Here is an 18972-nt window from a genome sequence, read left to right on the forward strand (position 1 = left end):
TATTTGCAATTGGACCATACTCAGCCTCATCAATGGAGGCAACCGTAATCTCTTGTTTATAGTTGGACCATACAATGGGAGCTGTCCAAGGGGATGTAGCCACTATGGGAATGCTAGGTGTTAGAATCTCTTGCCCAATTAGAATCAATGTACATGTGCAAAATCAAAACTTCACTGTAATGTAAGCCATAGGGATAAGTGTACTTAACATGTCTTAATGCGTGTAAATAAGCAATTTAATAAGACATTTTTGGTGCATTGAAATACTAAGTGATGAAATTGAGGATGCACTAGACCTTGTGTGAATTAAGCAACGGAGTTTTCCCACCATAGATTTATATTAGGATCAAACAATTGGTATGCTTTAGCCCTAAAAAATCAAGAGCTCCATTTAGGGGCATGGCCTTTCATGTTTTGTTATCAGGAGTATGCATGCATGCATGATTTCCAAAGACTCTAAGATGAGAAATCACAGGTTGATAGCCAAAGAATGCCTTGTAGGGGGTCTTATGAGGGACTACTATAGTTGAGTATCGTTGAGAATGTACACAAAGTTTTAATAGCCTCAATCCATAGGTGCTTAAGGATTTTTGCTGCAAACAACATAGAGCATGCGAGGTCCATCATTGTTTGGTTCTTACACTCTAGGATTCCATTCTTTGAAGGGGAGTTGGTAGAGGTGAGTTGGTGTTGAATGCCTTGCTCATATAAGAACTAGGAAAGCTGGTGGGAGACCAATACCACCACCACTATTATTTCTAATTGGCCCTATACTGACAACCATCTAATTTTGCACAAGTCACACCCATGTGGAGAAATATATGAAGGCATGATACTTATTCTTTAAGAAATAGATCCATATATATCTTGAGAAATCATCCACCAATATGAAGAATTAGAGGGCATTATGAATGGATGCGGATCCATGAAGGTCAATGTAAATCAACCCAAGAGGCCCTTAGCTGTATGTATGGCTTATTGAGGAAATGGTATGCAGTGCTATTTATCCAAGTGATAAGCTTTACATATGTCCTTGGATAGTTTTAGGTGTGGAAGGTCCTTAACCATTTGACGACGTTGTCAGAGGGGTTTTTGTTGAAAGGTCGAATCCACCGAGGATCAGAAGTAGAAGGAAGTAGAGATAGGAGATGGAAGAGAAGATAGAGAATACCCAAGTAGTAAACACTACAAAGACAAATCACAATGAATTAAATCAATATGTATTGAAAGAACCTGGAATCTTCGCACTACTCAGAAGCAATCTCCAGACATTAGATCTCTTGGAGCTTCTTCATAGAACAAAACGTGCATAAAAATTACAGCTCCTTCTCTGCTGCTCGGAACCTAAATCTGATGGCTCCGTTGGCTCCGAAAGGGGGGTAAAACCCTAGGATGCCTGGTCACGGATCCTTCAGATCACTCCTTCTTTTTCTTTCAGTTCAATTTGCAGTTTTCAGCTTGTTTACAGTGATCGCGACGGTGCGATTTCGTCAATGTGTCCCTCTTGTGAAAATCCTCTAATTGGCTGAAAAAGCAACTAGCTTTTTGCATGTCATCTTAATCTAGAAGCTTTTTTCTAACTTTTTCAAGTTTTTACAATAAATAATATAAAAAATAGGCTAAAATTATCCAAAAATCTAGTACTTTCGGATAATCCATGCAACTCACACTAGTACTAATGGCTCAGATCACATTGACTCTCTAGATCAATAAAGAAGTCGGATGATGACGCATTTCATACTTTTTCACACTGTGTCCTCATAACATCACGACAACGTGATAACTTGTAAGAGAGTCATACCCAAGGTGCTTGAAGTGGAAGTGCTAGAGATGCTCATCATATGTAGGCTCCCTAGTGGTTGCTAGGGTATGAAACTAGTGAAACTTAAGAGTCAGAGGCTAGTGGGAAAGTAAGTATGTCATCATATAGAGGCCATTAGCCTGTGCCTCACTATGAGCAATCACTAAACTACTTTGGGCATCAAGTACCTGAATTGTGGTTGCTATAAAGAAAAGTCCGCGCCCTAAATGGCAAAGTTGTTAGTGAGGTAAGAGGTTCACTCCAAGTTGGCGACATAGTAAATTTTACTAAACAATGTGAGATCAAAGCCCTTGTAAGTTGTCAATATCGAACTTGATGTAACCGAGACCTTGGATCTTGATTGAGGAGTTATTTTTGCATTTGACATTTCTAGTAAATGGGGCTTACGAAATGAATAGATCATCAAGTGGGGTCATGTGGAGAGCCACAAGGTCATGTAGATTGGGCTTTTTTGGTTGCCTCGTCAGATAGCAACTTGTGAATATTGACACAGCTCTCAACCTTGAATGTCTCGATGGCAACGAGGTGGGTATAAGGACGGAGTTCATCACAAACTAGTCAGACATGCTTTCTGGATTTGAGAATGGTGTTGACTGTGCTAGGTGACCAATGGTTGTGTAGGTTTGAGATCTCCACTACCCTTGATTTTGTTGGTTGCCACCATTGTGTCTCCCTTGTTGGAAGTTACCCTGTGAGAGAGGGATGGGGGTCTGAGTTTGTTTTTGTTTGGTTGTGTGCTTTTAGCCTTTAATTGACACTTGTCATCAAAATGGCTAGCCTTTTGACAGTCTTGGTAGTATCTATTTTTCTTGGGTACATTTTGCCACCTCAATTTGAGTTTTACTAGGTGTTTCCTTGTGATTACTATTTTGGTTCTATTATTATTGCCCTTCCCTTTCTTCCCCTTCTGTGACGTGGGTATTAGGGCCCCCTCTAAAGATGATAGAGGGACCATTAACTCAACTATGATGGAAGCATTTTGTGCTTGCCAAGGGTGGACAACCTCAGGTGGAGCAATGCGAGGGTGTGGTTGGGATTCCAACCCTTGTACTAAGTTCCACAAGTTCTAGGAATCAAGAACATGCCTCATCAGATTGGACCAAGTAGTGTAGTTAGATTTGTTAAAACAGGTCTTATCGAGGAATGCATTCTTGGCAAATGCATACGAGGAATTAAACTGTGAGGTGTCATGTAAGGAGGGTAAGAGAAATAAAAAGGGTAAATGGGTAGGCATGAATAGGATGACAGTTCCGAGAGGGTGCCATAGGAATTAAACTGTGAGGTGTCATGTAAGGAGGGTAAGAGAAATAAAAAGGTTAAATGGGTAGGCATGAATAGGATGACAGTTTCGAGAGGGTGCCGTAGGAGGAGGAGGCACTGGAACGTGATATCCTTGCTCAACTGTCAACTATGGCATTGGAATATTACTAGAAGGTCCGCTAGGTATAGCCATGTTGGCAAACTACAACACCAACTAGTCTACATTTGGGAATGGTAATGCTTGGGTGGGTAACAATCCTGTAAGTGTGTGATTTGGAGAATGAGCCCCCCCATTGGTGTGGCTATACTATTTGGATGTGTAAAGCTTGAGGTCCTAAAGGGAAAGGATGTATCTATGAAGAACCCACAGTGTAGAGTGTGATGAAATAGGTGGAATGGTGAAGGGTAATGTGAATGAAGGTGTGAATGTAGTGGAAGGGAAAGGTGGGAGGGATGGGACTGGAAATTGTGGTGTGGAGGGGACTGATGTGACTGGAGATGAACAATTTTGTGGAAATTGAAATGTAGAGGATGATGGAAATGATGCACCAACTTCAGGCTATGAGATACAAAACTTGAAGGAAAACTAGGAGGGTTACTTGATTCCTTTGTATGTGCACCTCCTCTTGTGTTTACATGTAAGTATCTGTGCTCTTCAAGACTTAGACTTGTGTGAACAGATTGAAGGTTACCTTCTTGAATATTATCAAAATCCTGCATGGAAGTAGGAACAGAAGGAGCTGAAATAGAAGTGTAAGCTTCTGTATCTGACATCAGAGTGGAAGGAGGGGAAGAGAATAAAGGTTTGTATTGTGTGTTTGTTTCTTCAATAGGATGGCTGGTCCTTCCTGCAAGTTCATTGAAATTGTGCACAAAAACTTAAGGTAAATAATCAATGTTACCTAGTTGTTGGGCTTTATGCATGAGGATTAAATCATATTCGGCCGGTGAAATCTCATATGGTTAGAATCTTGAGGAGTGAGATGAGAGACCTACTCTTGCTTGGTTCTTGACAAAGTTTGTTCATGAGATTGAAATGGTGTCGAACAATTTGATGTCATCCTCCCTTCAAAGTTCTTTGTCTCGGATGCCGAGCTTTCAGATCAAGGTTTAAGTCTCTTTAGAGAGTACCTAGCTTTGATACCATGCAAAGAAATACTTGAGCAGCAAAGATAAACACAAGTGTACGACAAAACATAAAGTGATAATGGAACAACACAGAGGTGAAGAGTACCTCAAAGTCAATGAACACAACAGAATAAATAATGAAGAATGCGATGCTCAATGCAATAAACACACTATGCAAGAGTGAATACAAAACCTCAAACTTTGGTGTCTGAAAATGGACTGGGGCAAAGATGAGCTGGAGAGCGTGTCGTATGCTGAACGGTCAGATCTTGAATCGCAATAGGCAGCCTCCAAATAGTGATGAGCTGCTTAAACAGTAGTGGAGGGCGCACTGTCCGAGAAACTCAAGGTTGAGATTGAAGATGACTGATCTGCTGTAGATGAAAGCTCCTGAATAGCAATTGACAGCTTGTAGCAGCAGTGGAAGTGTAGGGTGGCAGCAATGGAAGGGTAGGTGCTTGGCTGATGAACAGCAGCACGAACTGAGATATTGACCTAGAGAGGGGCGTAGACACTAGTAGATAGGGTGTTAACAATCTGCAAATCAAGGTTAGGGCTGAGTGGTGGGCAGCCTTCTATTTATAGATGTGGATCCTCCCAAAATTAGGGATTTGGCTTATGGACACACTCTCTAGAAAAGTTTGGTGATTTAATACAAAGTTTTGTAATTGTTTGTTTTGGGGTTGTTTTAAAGAGCTAATTGAATGGGTTAAGTTTGTAATGCATTTCTTAGCTTAACATCACTTGGTTTGACAATATAAAGCCCATAGGTTGAGATGGGAGAGGGAAGGGCAAAGGGACGTTGAGGATGATCCAACAAGTCTTGGAGCTCTAAAAAGGTTTTTTAAGAGGGTCAACAATTGGTCCAATTGGTCGGTTCCACTGGCCATCTAACTGCCGGGTCAGCTTGCAACAAGCTCGGTAATCAGATTGCCATACATGCATCATGTTTGACATTTGTATTTTATTTATTGGCTGCTCCTTTTCTCCACTCATCATACAAGCATTCTACTTCCTGTTCGAGAGAGGGAGATTCCAACACTTTGGTTTCTGCCCACAACACATGCCCTTGTACACGCTTTTGAGCCTTGGTATATGGATTCCATTTTCCAAGTTTATTCTCTTTGAGTTTATTGTCTTCTTGCTATTCTTTTTTGTTCTTTGTATTTATAGTTTTTCTATCTGTTAGTAGTCATGTGTCTAGGATAGTCATCTCTTGCCTGTGAGCCTTTGTTTTTAGTTAGACAAGGATATTAGGGGCTTTGAAATTATGCTTATGTGTCATTTCATGTGTTTTGATGGAGGAGGCAGCTCTTTCTAGAGCTCACATTAATAATGTGTTTATGCTCTTTGGGATCGGGTTAACAATAGATCTCTCTTTGTGAGTTTGCAGGATTTTGTCATTGTTCATGTGCGTAGACTTTGAACTGTAGTGGAGTTATGGATAAAGTTATTTTCCCTCTACTGATTGAAGACCTTTCCCCATCGTATTTCTATAGAGAAGAAACTCCAGATGCTTTTTGTTGATGGTTCTTCTTCCTTGAAATCACATCAACAAGATGGAGGATATACGAGATGAGCTTGCATTCCTTGGCAAGATGATTTCATTGAAGGACATGGCGATGATTCTCATCACTCATTTACTATATCCCAAGTATGATGTCTTCTATATGAGCTTGCTTATCTATAGAGTTAAAGGATACCATTCTTTGGGAGGAGTTAGTTTTGCTTGTTTTGGAGTACAAAAAGTGACTCACGAAGATTGGAGCCAGTGGATCCAGCTTTACTAAAGCTTTTATTGCAAGTTTGGGAAGGGAAAACAAAAGGGACAACAAGAAGGCAAAGAACAAGAACAAGTAGGTTAAGTGCTTGGAGACTTTGTTGGGCTCTAACTCTTTTCAGAGGGAAAGCCTAAATGCCCACACTATGGGAAGGGTACTCTTCTTGAGGAGGTGTGTTGGAAGAAATACCCTCACCTTTGTCTAGGAGCAAAGGATGAGACTAAATCATTTGAGCCTTCCTATACCTCTGCTCCAGCTTAATTTGTGAGTTTCGTATTTTTTTACGTCCTTGAGATGGAGGAGTCTTATTCTTGTGAAGATATGCTAGGTTTTGCTTTGAGGAATTAGCTCGATACTATTGTGCTAAGAAATGCACTTAGGCACTTAAACAGCCCCAAAACATGCTCATTTTAGGCTTATTTTAGCCAAAACCCTAAAATGGGGAGCGGATCGAGAAAATTATGTGGGAGAGGATCTAGAACTCTAATTTTCTATAAATTGGCAGCCAGCCCTCCACTCTTTCACAATCTCGTTTTTGCAGGTTTCAGGTGTTACCAGCTTGTTGCCCACACCCTGGTCATGGAGGACATCTCAGCCCTTGGTGTCCATCACTGTTCCCTACAGTCTGGCGCCTGTTTCTAGCCCTCCACATGCTGATTGCTGCTGTTTTTGCCTGGCGACTGACTGTTGTTCATCTGCACTGCTGTTGTACAGTCTACCACGCTAGCAAACTGCTGCGTTTGCAGGCTCCAGTTGCCGCCCTGACAGTTTTCTCTCTCCTGTTTACAGTTGCTGCAGTCTCTCTCCTGCAGGCTATGCTGCTTGCGTTTTTAGTCTTTCTCTCTCCTGCAGGCTCTGTTTTCAGTCTTTCTCTCTCCTGCAGGTTGTCCTGCCTGCGTTTTTAGTCTTTCTATCTCCTATAGACTCCGTTTTTAGTCTTTCTCTCTCCTCACTGCTATCTGCATTAGATCCAACTTCTCACTGCTGCGTTTGTCGGTGTTTGACATTCGGAGGCTGCCTTGCTGCGGTTCGAGATCCGTTCGGAGTACGACACACTCTCCAGCTCATTACCCTTGCCTTGATCCTAGAGATACAGGAGTTCGAGGTTTAGTATTCATTCATTGCATAGTGTGTTTGCTGCATGAGCATCGCATTATTAGTAGTCATATCATTTCATTTATTCACTGTGTTCATTGTCTCTGAGTTACTCTAATCCTAACCCTAACTGTGTTTTTTTTATGAGTCTGTGCTTTGTCGTACGGTTTCTGTTTATGTTTCTGTGTTAGGGTATTTTTCTTGACATGGTATTAGAGCCTGGTACTCTCTGAGAAACCTAAGCCTTTGATTTGAAAGCTCTTTGCAAGAAGCAAGAACAACAGTAGGTTCAAATGACTTCGAATACATCAATACCGATTCAGTCTCCAGATCAGCCTATGCTAAGAACCGAGCAAGAGTGGGCTGATTAGCTTGCTCCACAAAGTTCCGACATGGTGGAAGATACATTTGAGTACATGGAAGAAAAGATAGGCTATAAACTGAGAAACATAGCAAGCAAGAGTGGGCCGATTAGTTGACCTCTGAAGAATATAAACTGATTATAGCCTACGAAAGAAGATTGAGGAGCTCGATCGAAGGATTGCCCTTCAAGAAAAGCTTCTAAATGAAGGTATGGATGGATTTCACTCTTCAGATGTTACGCGTAAGTCTGATGATATTGCAGGGCCGTCGAGACCTCCATCAGGGATAGGCCCCCCTCTTGGAGAGCAAGATCTGGAGTATGTTCCATTTTTTCAGACTCTTGCGTCCTCTTTGGTGCAAGGTACTTTAGATTCGTCTTTTGTGCTTTTTTCTTATACCTCTTCTGTTTTGCAATATACTGGTAGAGATCATGTGGAAAAAAAAGTCCAGTCTGTTGACTACGGAAAAGGTCCTCTAGAGGATCAATTCTTGTATGTTAACACACGTCGTGGGGATTATAAGAAAAAGTTAGGTAACTCTTCTTTTGTCCTTCCTTTTTTTCCGTCTACTTCACATAATCAGAATGAATTTGGTGTTCCTTTCACTTCATTATATGGTGTATCATCATCTTCACAGTTTCATTTTCAGTCTTTAAATGATTAAAATGAACAAAAAGAATCTGCACCTCATACACCTCACTTTCAAAACCCACCCTTTTCACCACATTCTTCCGTTGCTTCACCACTTCCATTTACACCATTTACATTTCCATTTCAGACACCTCATGTTGCACCGCACATCACATCGGGAGGTTATGGAAACATAGGCACATCCTTCAGGACCTCATCCTTCCCTCAGCTAGGTTGTGTTCCACCTATCTTATACACACTTTCGGGATCATTGCAGCCTAGGTATCCCACTCAGTCTCTCCTGAGTATGGATCAGTTGCCTCCACAGTTTGCCTCCATGGCATTGTCTAGTGGATCTTCTGGTCATAATACTGTGTCCCAACCTTACTTTGGACAAGGCTATTGTGTTCCAGTGCCTCCACCTACACCGACACCTTATGGAAACATTCATGTTCCAATGCCTCCGCATCAATCGGCACTCATTGGACACTCATAGCCTACTTGTGCCTACCCACCTCTTCCCCCTTCTTACTCTTATGAGACACTCTCACCTCTACCATCTTTCCCACCATCATTTTACTCCACCCACCCGAGACCTCATGGTTCTAGCTCATCTTTTGCTAAGAATGCATTTAATGTCAATACTCGTTTTAACGGGTCAAACTTTACTACTTGGTCGAATTTGATGAGACATGTCCTTGTTTCATAGAACCTATGAGATCTAGTGCAGGGATTGAAATCCCAACCCGATCCCACATTTGTTCCACACAAGGTCGTCCGCTCATGGAAGGCTAGGAATGCCTCCGCTATTGTCGAGCTGATGCAGGGCTTATTGCCAGAGTTTCATTCTCAGCTTCAGCATTTTGACTTAGCGTTAGAGCAATGGGTACTCTTGACTGACCGCTATGCGGCTTGAGATAGGACCCGTCATATTAATCTTGACCATGAGCTTCAACTTTTCAAAATCACTGATCGGGATGACTTGAAAGTCAAGTTGGTTGAGTATTGGTGTCTCCTCGTTGAATTCTCCACTACGGGGACCCCCAAGTTCTCTGACGATCAGGTCACATTGTTCCTAAATAAACTCTCGAAAAAATACTTCAATTTTGTGGAAGGAATAGTTTCAAAGCCTACCGTGCCTACATTCTATGAATTTGAGTGTCAGCTGTTGCGTTACATACGGTTGTTCGATCAGTTTCATATGAATTCCTCTTCAGAGGGGGCTTTTCTTGCTCATTCTTAGAAAGGGCAACAAGGGAAGGGAAACCAAACAAAACCTCCACTTAAAATCAAAATCAAACTCAAAAGCTAAATCAATCTGGGGATTCTCAAGGAAACTCCCAGTCACAACTCAAACTTGGATGGCAGAATGCACCTAAAAAGAATAGGTATTGTCAACATTATCAAAAGGTTGGCCATTTTGACGACGAGTGTCGATCAAAGGTACGAGGCACAGCACCAAAACCTAAGTCTCAGACCCCCGTTCCTCAGTTGGGCAACCCATAGCAGGGGAGACAGGGTGATGGCAAGGGGCTATTTAAAGGTCAGACTCACACTGCCACCGCACAGTCATCTCAGTCGACAACATTCTCAACTCTAGAGGGCTTGTCTGACTGGTCTGCAGAGGCCCATATTGTCTCCATAGAGACATCAGCTGCGAGTCTCGTCCACATCTGTGAGTTGTCTTCCGACGAGGTTATTGCAGAGGCCCACACGTCATAGCTGAGCACTTCAGCTCTAATTTGGATTGTGGACAGTGGAGCTACATATCACATGACTGCTTAGAGGACATTTTTCGTACTCGAGCCCCTGCAGCCGGGCGGGTCCGTGTAGGAAACAACTCCTCCGTCAAGATTTAGGCTTAAGGTTGTGTCAGTTTTGCCACTTACGAGGGTCTGGATCTGGCTTTGCTGGACAATGTATATCATGTCCCTCAGCTTGGGGTGAATTTGTTATTTGTTCTGCAGCTTTGCCTGTTGGGGCGAGCAGTTTTCTTTACAGCGACCACAGTCGAGGTTCTTGACTCTCTGACTGGTTTAGTGATTGCTCGTGGTGAAGCACAATCTAATGGCCTATACCACATGACACTTTCTGACCGAGTCGACCGCCGAAGACTTCGTGTTCCATAGCTTCCAGGCCTTAGCCACATCTCGAGAGCCTACGCACAATGAGCATCTTTGGCATTTTCGCTTAGGGCATCTTGGTTATGACTCACTTTATGAGTTGTCACGCCGTGAGTTGGTTGAGGGCCTTCCACGCCTGAATCTAGCTCGAGATGTCTGTAAAGTCTATCAACTCGGAAAACAGCACCGTACCCCATTTCCTCAGCAGTCTACACATAGAGCTGAGGAGCCTCTTAGATTGATTCACGTTGATCTTTGTGGGTCGACATCCACTGCTGCTTTGAACGGCACGCTGTACTTCTTTCTGATAGTGGATGATCATTCTTGATACATGTGGGTGTACTTCCTCAAGTATAAGTCAGATTCTTTCACATATTTTTCTGCTTGGGTGCTGCTGGTTCATAACCAGACTGGTCGTCGTGTTGGGTGCATGAGGAGTGATAGCGGTGGTGAGTTTATCTCCCACAAGTTTTCCGAGTTTTTACAGAAGCATGGCATTTCTCGCCAGCTCATCTCTACCAACTCCCCCTCTCAAAATGGAGTCGTAGAGCGTAGGAACCGGACAGTCATGGAAATGGCACGCTCTATGCTGTTCGCAGCAGAGCTTCTTGAGCGCCTTTGGATCGAGGCTGTTAATACTTCGGTGTACATCCTCAACTGGTGCCCGATTGCGGCTCTTCCTCAGAAGACCCCATATAAGGCATTTTTTGGCTCTCGCCCTGTTATTTTCCACTTCAGAGTCTTCGGGTGTCGTGCGTATACACACACGCCTGATGACAAGATAGGTAAGCTTACCACTTCGGATCAGACACGACCAGTGGCCACTCTTCTTGATTCTACTGTCCACTTGTCAAAGGATACCCTAGGACAGCCCTTTGATGTACACACCTATTGTTCTGTTGTAGGAAAACTTCTTTGGTTAATTCACACTAGGCCAGATTTAGCTTACTCAGTTAGCATACTCAGTGAATATTTCACAGCACCTAGGATGTCACATTGGATTGCATGTCTTTGTGTGTTGCGGTGTACTTTTTCTTATGGCTTGACATATGGTTCTTGTTTATGTTTGCAGGGGTATACTGATTCTGATTGGATAGGAGATCCTGATACCCGACGTTCCCATGGTGGCTACCTCTTTACCTTGGGCACGGCTCCCATTTCTTGGTCCAGCCGTAAGCAAGAGACAGTGGCGGCTTCCACGGCCGAGGCTGAGTACCAGGCTCTCTTCGATGGCACCACCAAGGCCATCTATTTGAGGAGTTTACTGGTAGCGCTTCATTTTCCATGTGACTCTCCCATAGTTGTCTACTGCGACAACCAGAGTGCCATCGCCCTTGCGGGCAATCCGATCATCACACCACGGACACGACATGTGGGAGTCCACTTCCACTTTTCCAGAGAGCAGGTTGAGCTAGGCACTATTCGCCTAGAGCTTATGCCTTCATCAGATAATTTTGCAGATATCTTGACCAAAGCGGTCAACCGGCCGGTTCTTCAGTACCTGCTACCCAGGATCGGCTTGGGTACACCCTCCCCTACTTCTTCAACTTGATGGGGAGAGGGTGCTTCCCTCTTGCTTTCCCTTCGAGTTTGAGAGGGGGTGGCTTCTACTCTTGATCGTGACAGTGATGATGCTTACAGTTTTTTTTAGACATTACATTCACTTATTCTTTTGTATTGTATTATGGGCATTTGTAACTTCATCCGCACTATCAGGATGACCTGATTGTAAAAGAGCACTTGGATAAGTGAACACTTCCCCTACGAGGGCACTGTCCCAATGGCACCGTTGCATAGCATATTGCATGAGCTTGACATCTTGCATCTCCCTTTGTATTACCATATGCATTGGCATTCTGTTTATGTCAACATGCATTTGTGCGTATTTATCCCTTTTCGGTCTTTTGGAGTGGTCAACTCTAGGATCCACCATATTCGTAGCGTAATACATGGCAGTTCTCCTAAAGGCAGTTTCCCTACCCTTGCTTGCTTTGCTTGTCTTGCTAAGCCCACCGTTTTTTTTGCCTCTCACATATTGAACACAAGATTGACATATACACTCACTTTTATCATCCTTAGGCACTTATCCTCGTCAGTGCGAGGGATTGACTTGCTAGTTTTGTGAATAACTTGGGTTTCAAACTCTCTTTATCTTTTCCTATCTGTCACTTAATCAGCCGTTGCCCCTATATTACTTATGCATTTTCAAAACACTTAAAAAAAAAAAGAAAACGAAAAAAGAAAAAAAGAAAACAAAACAAATAAGTCCACTGTTGATTCCATCCGCCTTTGTAGGCCTTGGTAGGCCCTTGGGCAGTCGACGAGCACCCTTGGTCCGCTGCCCTGACCTCTCTGGGGTGATCACTTGGGCTCCCTTGGTAAGATATCCATCGCCTCTGTAGTCTTGGTAGGCCACTGGGCAGTCGATATGCACCTTTTGGCCGATGCCTTGGCTGCTTTGGGGTGGGACACCTTGGGGTAAATCAAAATTTAGGTTGGCCTACTTTTCTTGCTCTATTTTGGGCCTGAGAGGGGATGTTGTGCTAAGAAATGCGCTTAGCTACTTAAATAGCCCCAAAACATGCTTATTTTAGGCTTATTTTAGCAAAAATCCTAAAACGGGAAGCAGATCGAGAAAGTTAAGTAGGAGAGGATCTAGAACCCTAATTTTTCTATAAATTTGCAGCCAGCCCTTCACTCTTTCACAATCTCGTTTTTGCAGGTTTCAGGTGTTACCAACTTGTTGCCCACACCTCGGTCACGGAGGACATCTCAGTCCTTGCTGTCCATCACTGTTCCCTACAGTCTGGTGCATGTTTCTAGCCCTCCACACGCTGATTGCTGCTATTTCTGCCTGGTGACTAACTGTTGTTCATCTGCACTGCTGTCGTACAGCCTGCCACGTCAGCAAACTGTTGCGTTTGCAGGCTCCAGCTGCTGCCATGACAGTTTTCTCTCTCCTGTCTGAAGTCACTGCAGTCTTTCTCTCTCTTGCAGGCTGTCCTGCCTGCGTTTTCAGTCTTTCTCTCTTTTGCAAGCTCCGTTTTGAGTCTCTCTCTGTTGCAAGCTGTCCTGCTTGCGTTTTTAGTCTTTCTCTCTCCTGTAGGCTCCGTTTTTAGTCTTTCTCTCTCTTGCAGGCTGTCTTGCCTTCGTTTTTAGTCTTTCTCTCTCCTGCAGGCTGTCTTGCCTGCGTTTTTAGTCTTTCTCTCTCCTGCAGGCTGTCTTGCCTGCGTTTTTAGTCTTTCTCTTTCCTGCAGCCTCCTTTTTAGTATTTCTCTCTCCTCACTGTTGTATGCATCAAATCCATCTTCTCACTGCTGTGTTTGTTGGTGTTCGACATCCGGAGGCTGCCTTGATGCGATTCGGGATCCGTTCGGAGTACGACACACTCTCCAGCTCATTATCCCTGCCTCGATCCTAGAGATACAGGAGTTCGAGGTTCAGTATTCATTCACTGCATATTGTGTTTGCTGCATGAGCATCATATTATTAGTAGTCATATCATTTCATTTATTCACTATGTTCATTGTCTCTGAGTTACTCTAACCCTAACCCTAACTGTGTTCTTTTTATCAGTGTGTGCTTTGTCGTACGGTTTCTATTTATGTTTCTGTGTTAGGGTATTTTTCTTTACAGACACTTCCTTGGTTGTCTTGTATTTAGAGAGGCCTTGTTTCATTGATAGCAATATTTTAAGTCATAGGACTCCTCGAGGAGATTTGTTATAGGATCTTCGTCCATCAAGGGGTATAGTTATTGTTGGTGGTATCTCTTTGGTGCCTATTAGTGGTACTGACACATTGCTGTTATTGCTTGACCGACCATCGAGCTCTATCATGGAAGTGATACATGTTTTGGATTTGGGCTTTTCGATTCCTCTTAGTTCATTGCCTTACTAGACTTGGTACCCAGGTTGTCTTCATTGAGTAGGTCGCCTTTATTGTGGATTCTTCTTCAAGGGCCATTTTAGTGATATATTGATAGGAGAGGAGGCTATATCGGCTCCATTTTTCTTCCATTGTGCATGGACCTTTAAGCCCGCCGTCTTCCATAGTCGCACTTGTTTTCGATTATGCACCACCTATCCCATAGGTTCCATCCCAGCCCCGACTATCTCCTTTGGCGTTTCCCTCGTATCCCCCATCCCTCTCAAAGGGGGTTTGATAGTGGTGATGTGGCCATGGATTTCTTGGCTCCTTGTGCTTTAGAGGGGGGTTTTTTCCAAGATTGTTAGGAGTTTCTTCATCAAGGGAATTCATCAGCATTGGCACTTCTTGTGCCACCCTTGGATTCATCTTGTCTTCTTTGGCCTTTAGCCACATTTAGGATTCGAGAGGGGGTGTTAGTAGTCATGACTTGCATAGTCATCTCTTGCATGTGAGCCTTAGTTTGAGTGAGATGAGGACATTAGGAGCTTTTATATTCTGTCTGTCTATAATTTCATGTGTTTTCATAGATGAGGCAGCTCTTTCTAGAGCTTGCATTATAGTGTGCGTTTCTTTTTAGTCATTTTTAGTGTGTTCACATTGGCTGATTTATTTATCCAACCTAAGGTTTTTTTGTTAGTGGCTAGAGGTCGCGTTCACGCCAACTAGATGGGTGATCAATATTTTTTCACTAGAGACTGCATTATTTTATTATATTATTGCTGATTTGGTAGGTCGCTTAAAATTAACTTTCCTTCTCAGATAGGGTGATAATGACTTGATTAAGCATTAATTACAGAAAGCATAAAATTCATATAAATGAAAATGCAAATGTTACCACTTAGTCTTGGACATTGGATACCTAATTATCCCCAAAACTAGCCCCTCTTGTGGTATTTCTTTAAGTTGTATTGCTAAAGGTTGAATTACACTAAGATCCAGCCCCGATCTCCTTCAATCTTCAATACATTTTGCTATTCATAGCAACCCGCAAGCCTTCAAACCAATTTGCCCCTTGGTTTCATGGGGATTGGCCTTCAATTTGCTCCATAGACAAAATTTGCCCCAAACTTTATGTTGGCTGGCCGGCCTCTTGAAATCCCTTGAAATTCCCAAATTTTAGCTGCTGAATTTCAAGTATTAGGCTTTAAATTTTGAGCACGCTTCCTGAAGTGGCTGTTAAACCTCAATTCTTGCTGTCAGTTAGGGATTACTGCAGTGAATCTCTAAATTCTTCACCTCCAATGGGTGAGATTTGTTGAGAGAACTTGAGATGGTTGGGGGATGGGAGAGAAGGATGAGTAGAGAAAAAAATCAGACTTCTATTGTGAAGAGGTGGTCCAAATCTGGTACTGCCCTGTCCGAACAGCCCATGGAGCTGTCGCATACAGCTAGGGAGCTCATAAATGCTGTTGTCTTGTGCTAGAATGCTGCACCTACTTGAGCAAGGCCTCCCTTAGTTGTTGCTTGCTGTCCTGGCTGCAATGGCTGCTCAGATTCACCTCTTGTTGCCAATGGTTACAACAGCCTCTCCTCCTGCTGATTGACCTTCAAAATGACTCTCTCTCTCTCTCCCCCCCACAGCCTCCAACCAGTCTCCTCTCACTTGCATGGGCAAGTTCTGTCAAGTGGCAGCATTCTAATTGCATTTTTCAGCCAAATTAAATTACTTTTCAGAATTTAAATTGTGAAAATTATCATTTCTTGCTTAGAAAATTAACTATACCAACTAACAATCAAACTGGCTAGGCCAATTCTTCATCCAAGCAATCTTGAGCATTTATTGGCCCTTGAATTGGCATTAAATGAATTAATTAATGCCTAGTTCCTAATGTCACCAATGACATTAATGGCTAATAAAATATTGTAGGCCAAAATTTGTGACTAGGTACCACCTAGTACCGGACTAGTATAACTCATTACAACTTTTGTCTTTGACATCCATGACATCTTGGGATCGTTGACCTGTCATTGGAACTTAATTGATTTGCACAACATGTGCACCTCACATTTGCACATTTGGTTAACAACTAAAATCAAATGCTAAGCAAAGCATTAAAAATTCACGTCCTTGTGACATCGGCCAGATTTTGGACATGCCTACACAACAAGCAGCCAATTTTGTCATATTTTGTATATTCATAGTCATCTCCCACTAGCTGGTCATCGTTCTTCATCGCAAATTCTTCACACTTTGACTTTTAAGACTCTCTTCTGTTGTCCAATGCTGTCTTTTGTCTTCAACCTGATATGGTGCCCTCATTGATGCTTTGGGCTGCATGCAGGGATTGAGCAATAAACATTGTATTTAACATTCTTTTGGAGTCCAATGCAGATTTATCACTTCCATGCTCTTCTTTCATTGCAGTCTCTCTCTTCCCTTCTCTTTTCATGTTTGTGCTCTCCTTTTGTTGCGCACTCTCACACGATCTTTGTAGCCATTAGGGAGGGCATCAATAATAGGTGACAGCATCAGGGAGCCCCAAAAAGTAGACAATGACTTTAGGCACTAGGACAGCAGGCGACCAGTTCTTGGGCTGGAAACAGCAGGTGCCAGTGTTATTAGAGCTGCAGACAGCAGGCGATTGCTGATTGCGGCAAGTCCTTCTCCCTCTCCACAACATTCTCTATCATATTTTAGCCAATTGTCAGCTATTCTCAGCCATTCACAGCAGATCACAGCCATTAAAGGTGGACAACAGAGACATCTGCTGCTGTAAACCCTAATTTGCAGTTGAAATTAAGGTTAAACCAGTCACCCTAGGTCTTGTATCAGATAATGGAAGGCTTAGCACTTGAAATCCGCAGTCAAATTTGGGAATTTTCAGAGATTTTAAGAGCTCTGCTAATCCCTATTGGATTTGGGGCTAGATTTGACCAGCTAATGGTCAATTGGAGGCTAATCCCTTGCTAGATCAAGGGGCAAATTGACAAGAAGGCTCGCTGATCATTGATGACAGCAAGTGACATTGGATTTGGAAGGAGATTGGAGCGATCTTAGTATACTTCTTCCAATGGCAATAGAAGTCAAAGTATTACTGCAAGGGTTGGTTGCCCACAGTGGATACCTTTGTACACACTCGAGTCTTGGTATCCATTTCTGGAGTCCATTCTTTTTGAATGCATTGTGTTCTTGCCGTTCTCTTCTGTTCTTTGTGTTAACAACAGTTCCATTAGCTCTATCCCTTTGCTTCCGTTCCTCCACACCATTCTAGTAGATCATGCCTTCACAATCTAGGCTTTGCTTAACATTTTCCGTTTGATCTAAAGTGATGACATGTCACACCCAGCAGATGTATGCTTTTCTGAATGCTTTTGCGAGGCTTACTTGCAGAATGTGCTTATATGAGTCGGCATAACCATGTCTTTCAGGATCTATACACAACTACTGGTTTACAGATTCAAGTAACTTCTAACCAAGTTAGGATGTGCATGTGGCAGTGTGTATTTACTTGCTTTTGTTGCCAAAGCTATTGTTATTAAAGTCAAACTGTTGTTGCTACTGTCTATTTTTCTATGGTTGGTCATTTCTTTATCCTTGATTGTGACACTATTTTATGTTGCTGATGCAGCATGAATTGGATGCGGTTTTTGTGAATGCAATACTCACTGCTGTTCAGCAGCGCAATCTTGAGGTATTTGCTTTGTTTAATTCACTAAAATGCTGTGCAGTAGATCAAAAGTTTCATACTGTGTATAATCAGTTTGCTGTGCTGTCAACAGAGGGCATGGGGTAAACCTGTACTTGATCGTGTTGGTCTGATTATAGAGATTTTTGGTGCACATGCTGAAACCAAAGAAGCCAGATTACAGGTATCAAGCCGAACACTTAACAACTATTATGGACCTTACTGATTCACTTCAATGGACCGCATGCTTTATGTTATATGTTGCTTAAAATAATTGCACAGAGTTTATAAAAATCACATTTATTGCAGTGATTAATCCTATCTATGGGCTCATTGGAAGGCATTTTCACTCATTTAGCATTTATTTATTGATTATGTAATAGTAAGAGCTATTGGAAATGAAATGCTCACAAGATCTTTTAGTTTAGGTGCAAAATTGTGTATAAGAAATCAAATAGAAATGTACATGCACATTGAGTATTTGCAAAGTTTTACTTGATTAAAAAGAGCATGCTATCGTCCAGGTTGGCTGCAGTCCTTGTTTTCTTTTTGGTGGAGCTAAATTGGAATGGAAAATCATAAAGCTAAGATCTGCAGGCTTGATATATCGTTCTGATTTTCCCATCTTCTGGAGTATTTTTGGCACGATTCTAGTGTTATCAAGCTTTTATCTAGCTGACTTGATTATTTTATCAGCTCTGCCCTGATTTAGCATTTATCAAATAGGCTGGGCACTTCCTAGTCTCTTGTTTTATGTACACATACTTATCCTACATGTGCATGAGGCTCTGAGCAGAGTCATAGTCTCTAGCAAGGGGTTAGATTTGGTATCAGCGTGCTTCCAAACATTTAATTACTCTTATTTCCTGTGGCATCTCAGCCCTCCCCTTCTTGCTTGAAGTCCCAAGAGCAGGCCACTGCAAAGAAGACATCGGGCCAAGGATGCACATTGGCTGCCCAAGGACCTACCAAGACTATAGAGACGATGGTTATCTTACTTGGGGAGCCTGAAGGGTCAGCCTAGAGAGACTAAGGCATTGGGCAAGGGATGCTCATTAGTTGCCTAGTGGCCTACTAGGACTTACAAAGGCAATGGAACCACTTTGAACCTTTTTTTTTGGGAGTAACTGTGCCCATGGGAAAAAATAAAGGGATGGTTAGACCCAACATCACAAAACAGAAGACTGTTCCAACCACCCATCTATGGTGAGAAATA

General features: G+C 42.6%; 1 protein-coding gene across 1 annotated transcript in view; it reads left to right on the forward strand.

Annotated features, from left to right (window-relative positions):
• LOC148035921 (GTP-binding protein, HflX) overlaps positions 1 to 18972 on the forward strand; it is a 107316-nt gene that overhangs the window by 32355 nt on the left and 55989 nt on the right. The window contains exons 3-4 of the mRNA XM_087677921.1: positions 17700 to 17762; positions 17851 to 17940. Coding sequence (XP_087534047.1) covers positions 17700 to 17762; positions 17851 to 17940 — 153 coding nt within the window. The remainder of the gene's footprint in view (positions 1 to 17699; positions 17763 to 17850; positions 17941 to 18972) is intronic.

The sequence above is a fragment of the Lygodium microphyllum genome, chromosome 5 (assembly GCF_053477565.2).
Source record: "Lygodium microphyllum isolate KBCC chromosome 5, Lygodium_microphyllum_v1.1.10, whole genome shotgun sequence".
NCBI lineage: Eukaryota > Viridiplantae > Streptophyta > Polypodiopsida > Schizaeales > Lygodiaceae > Lygodium > Lygodium microphyllum.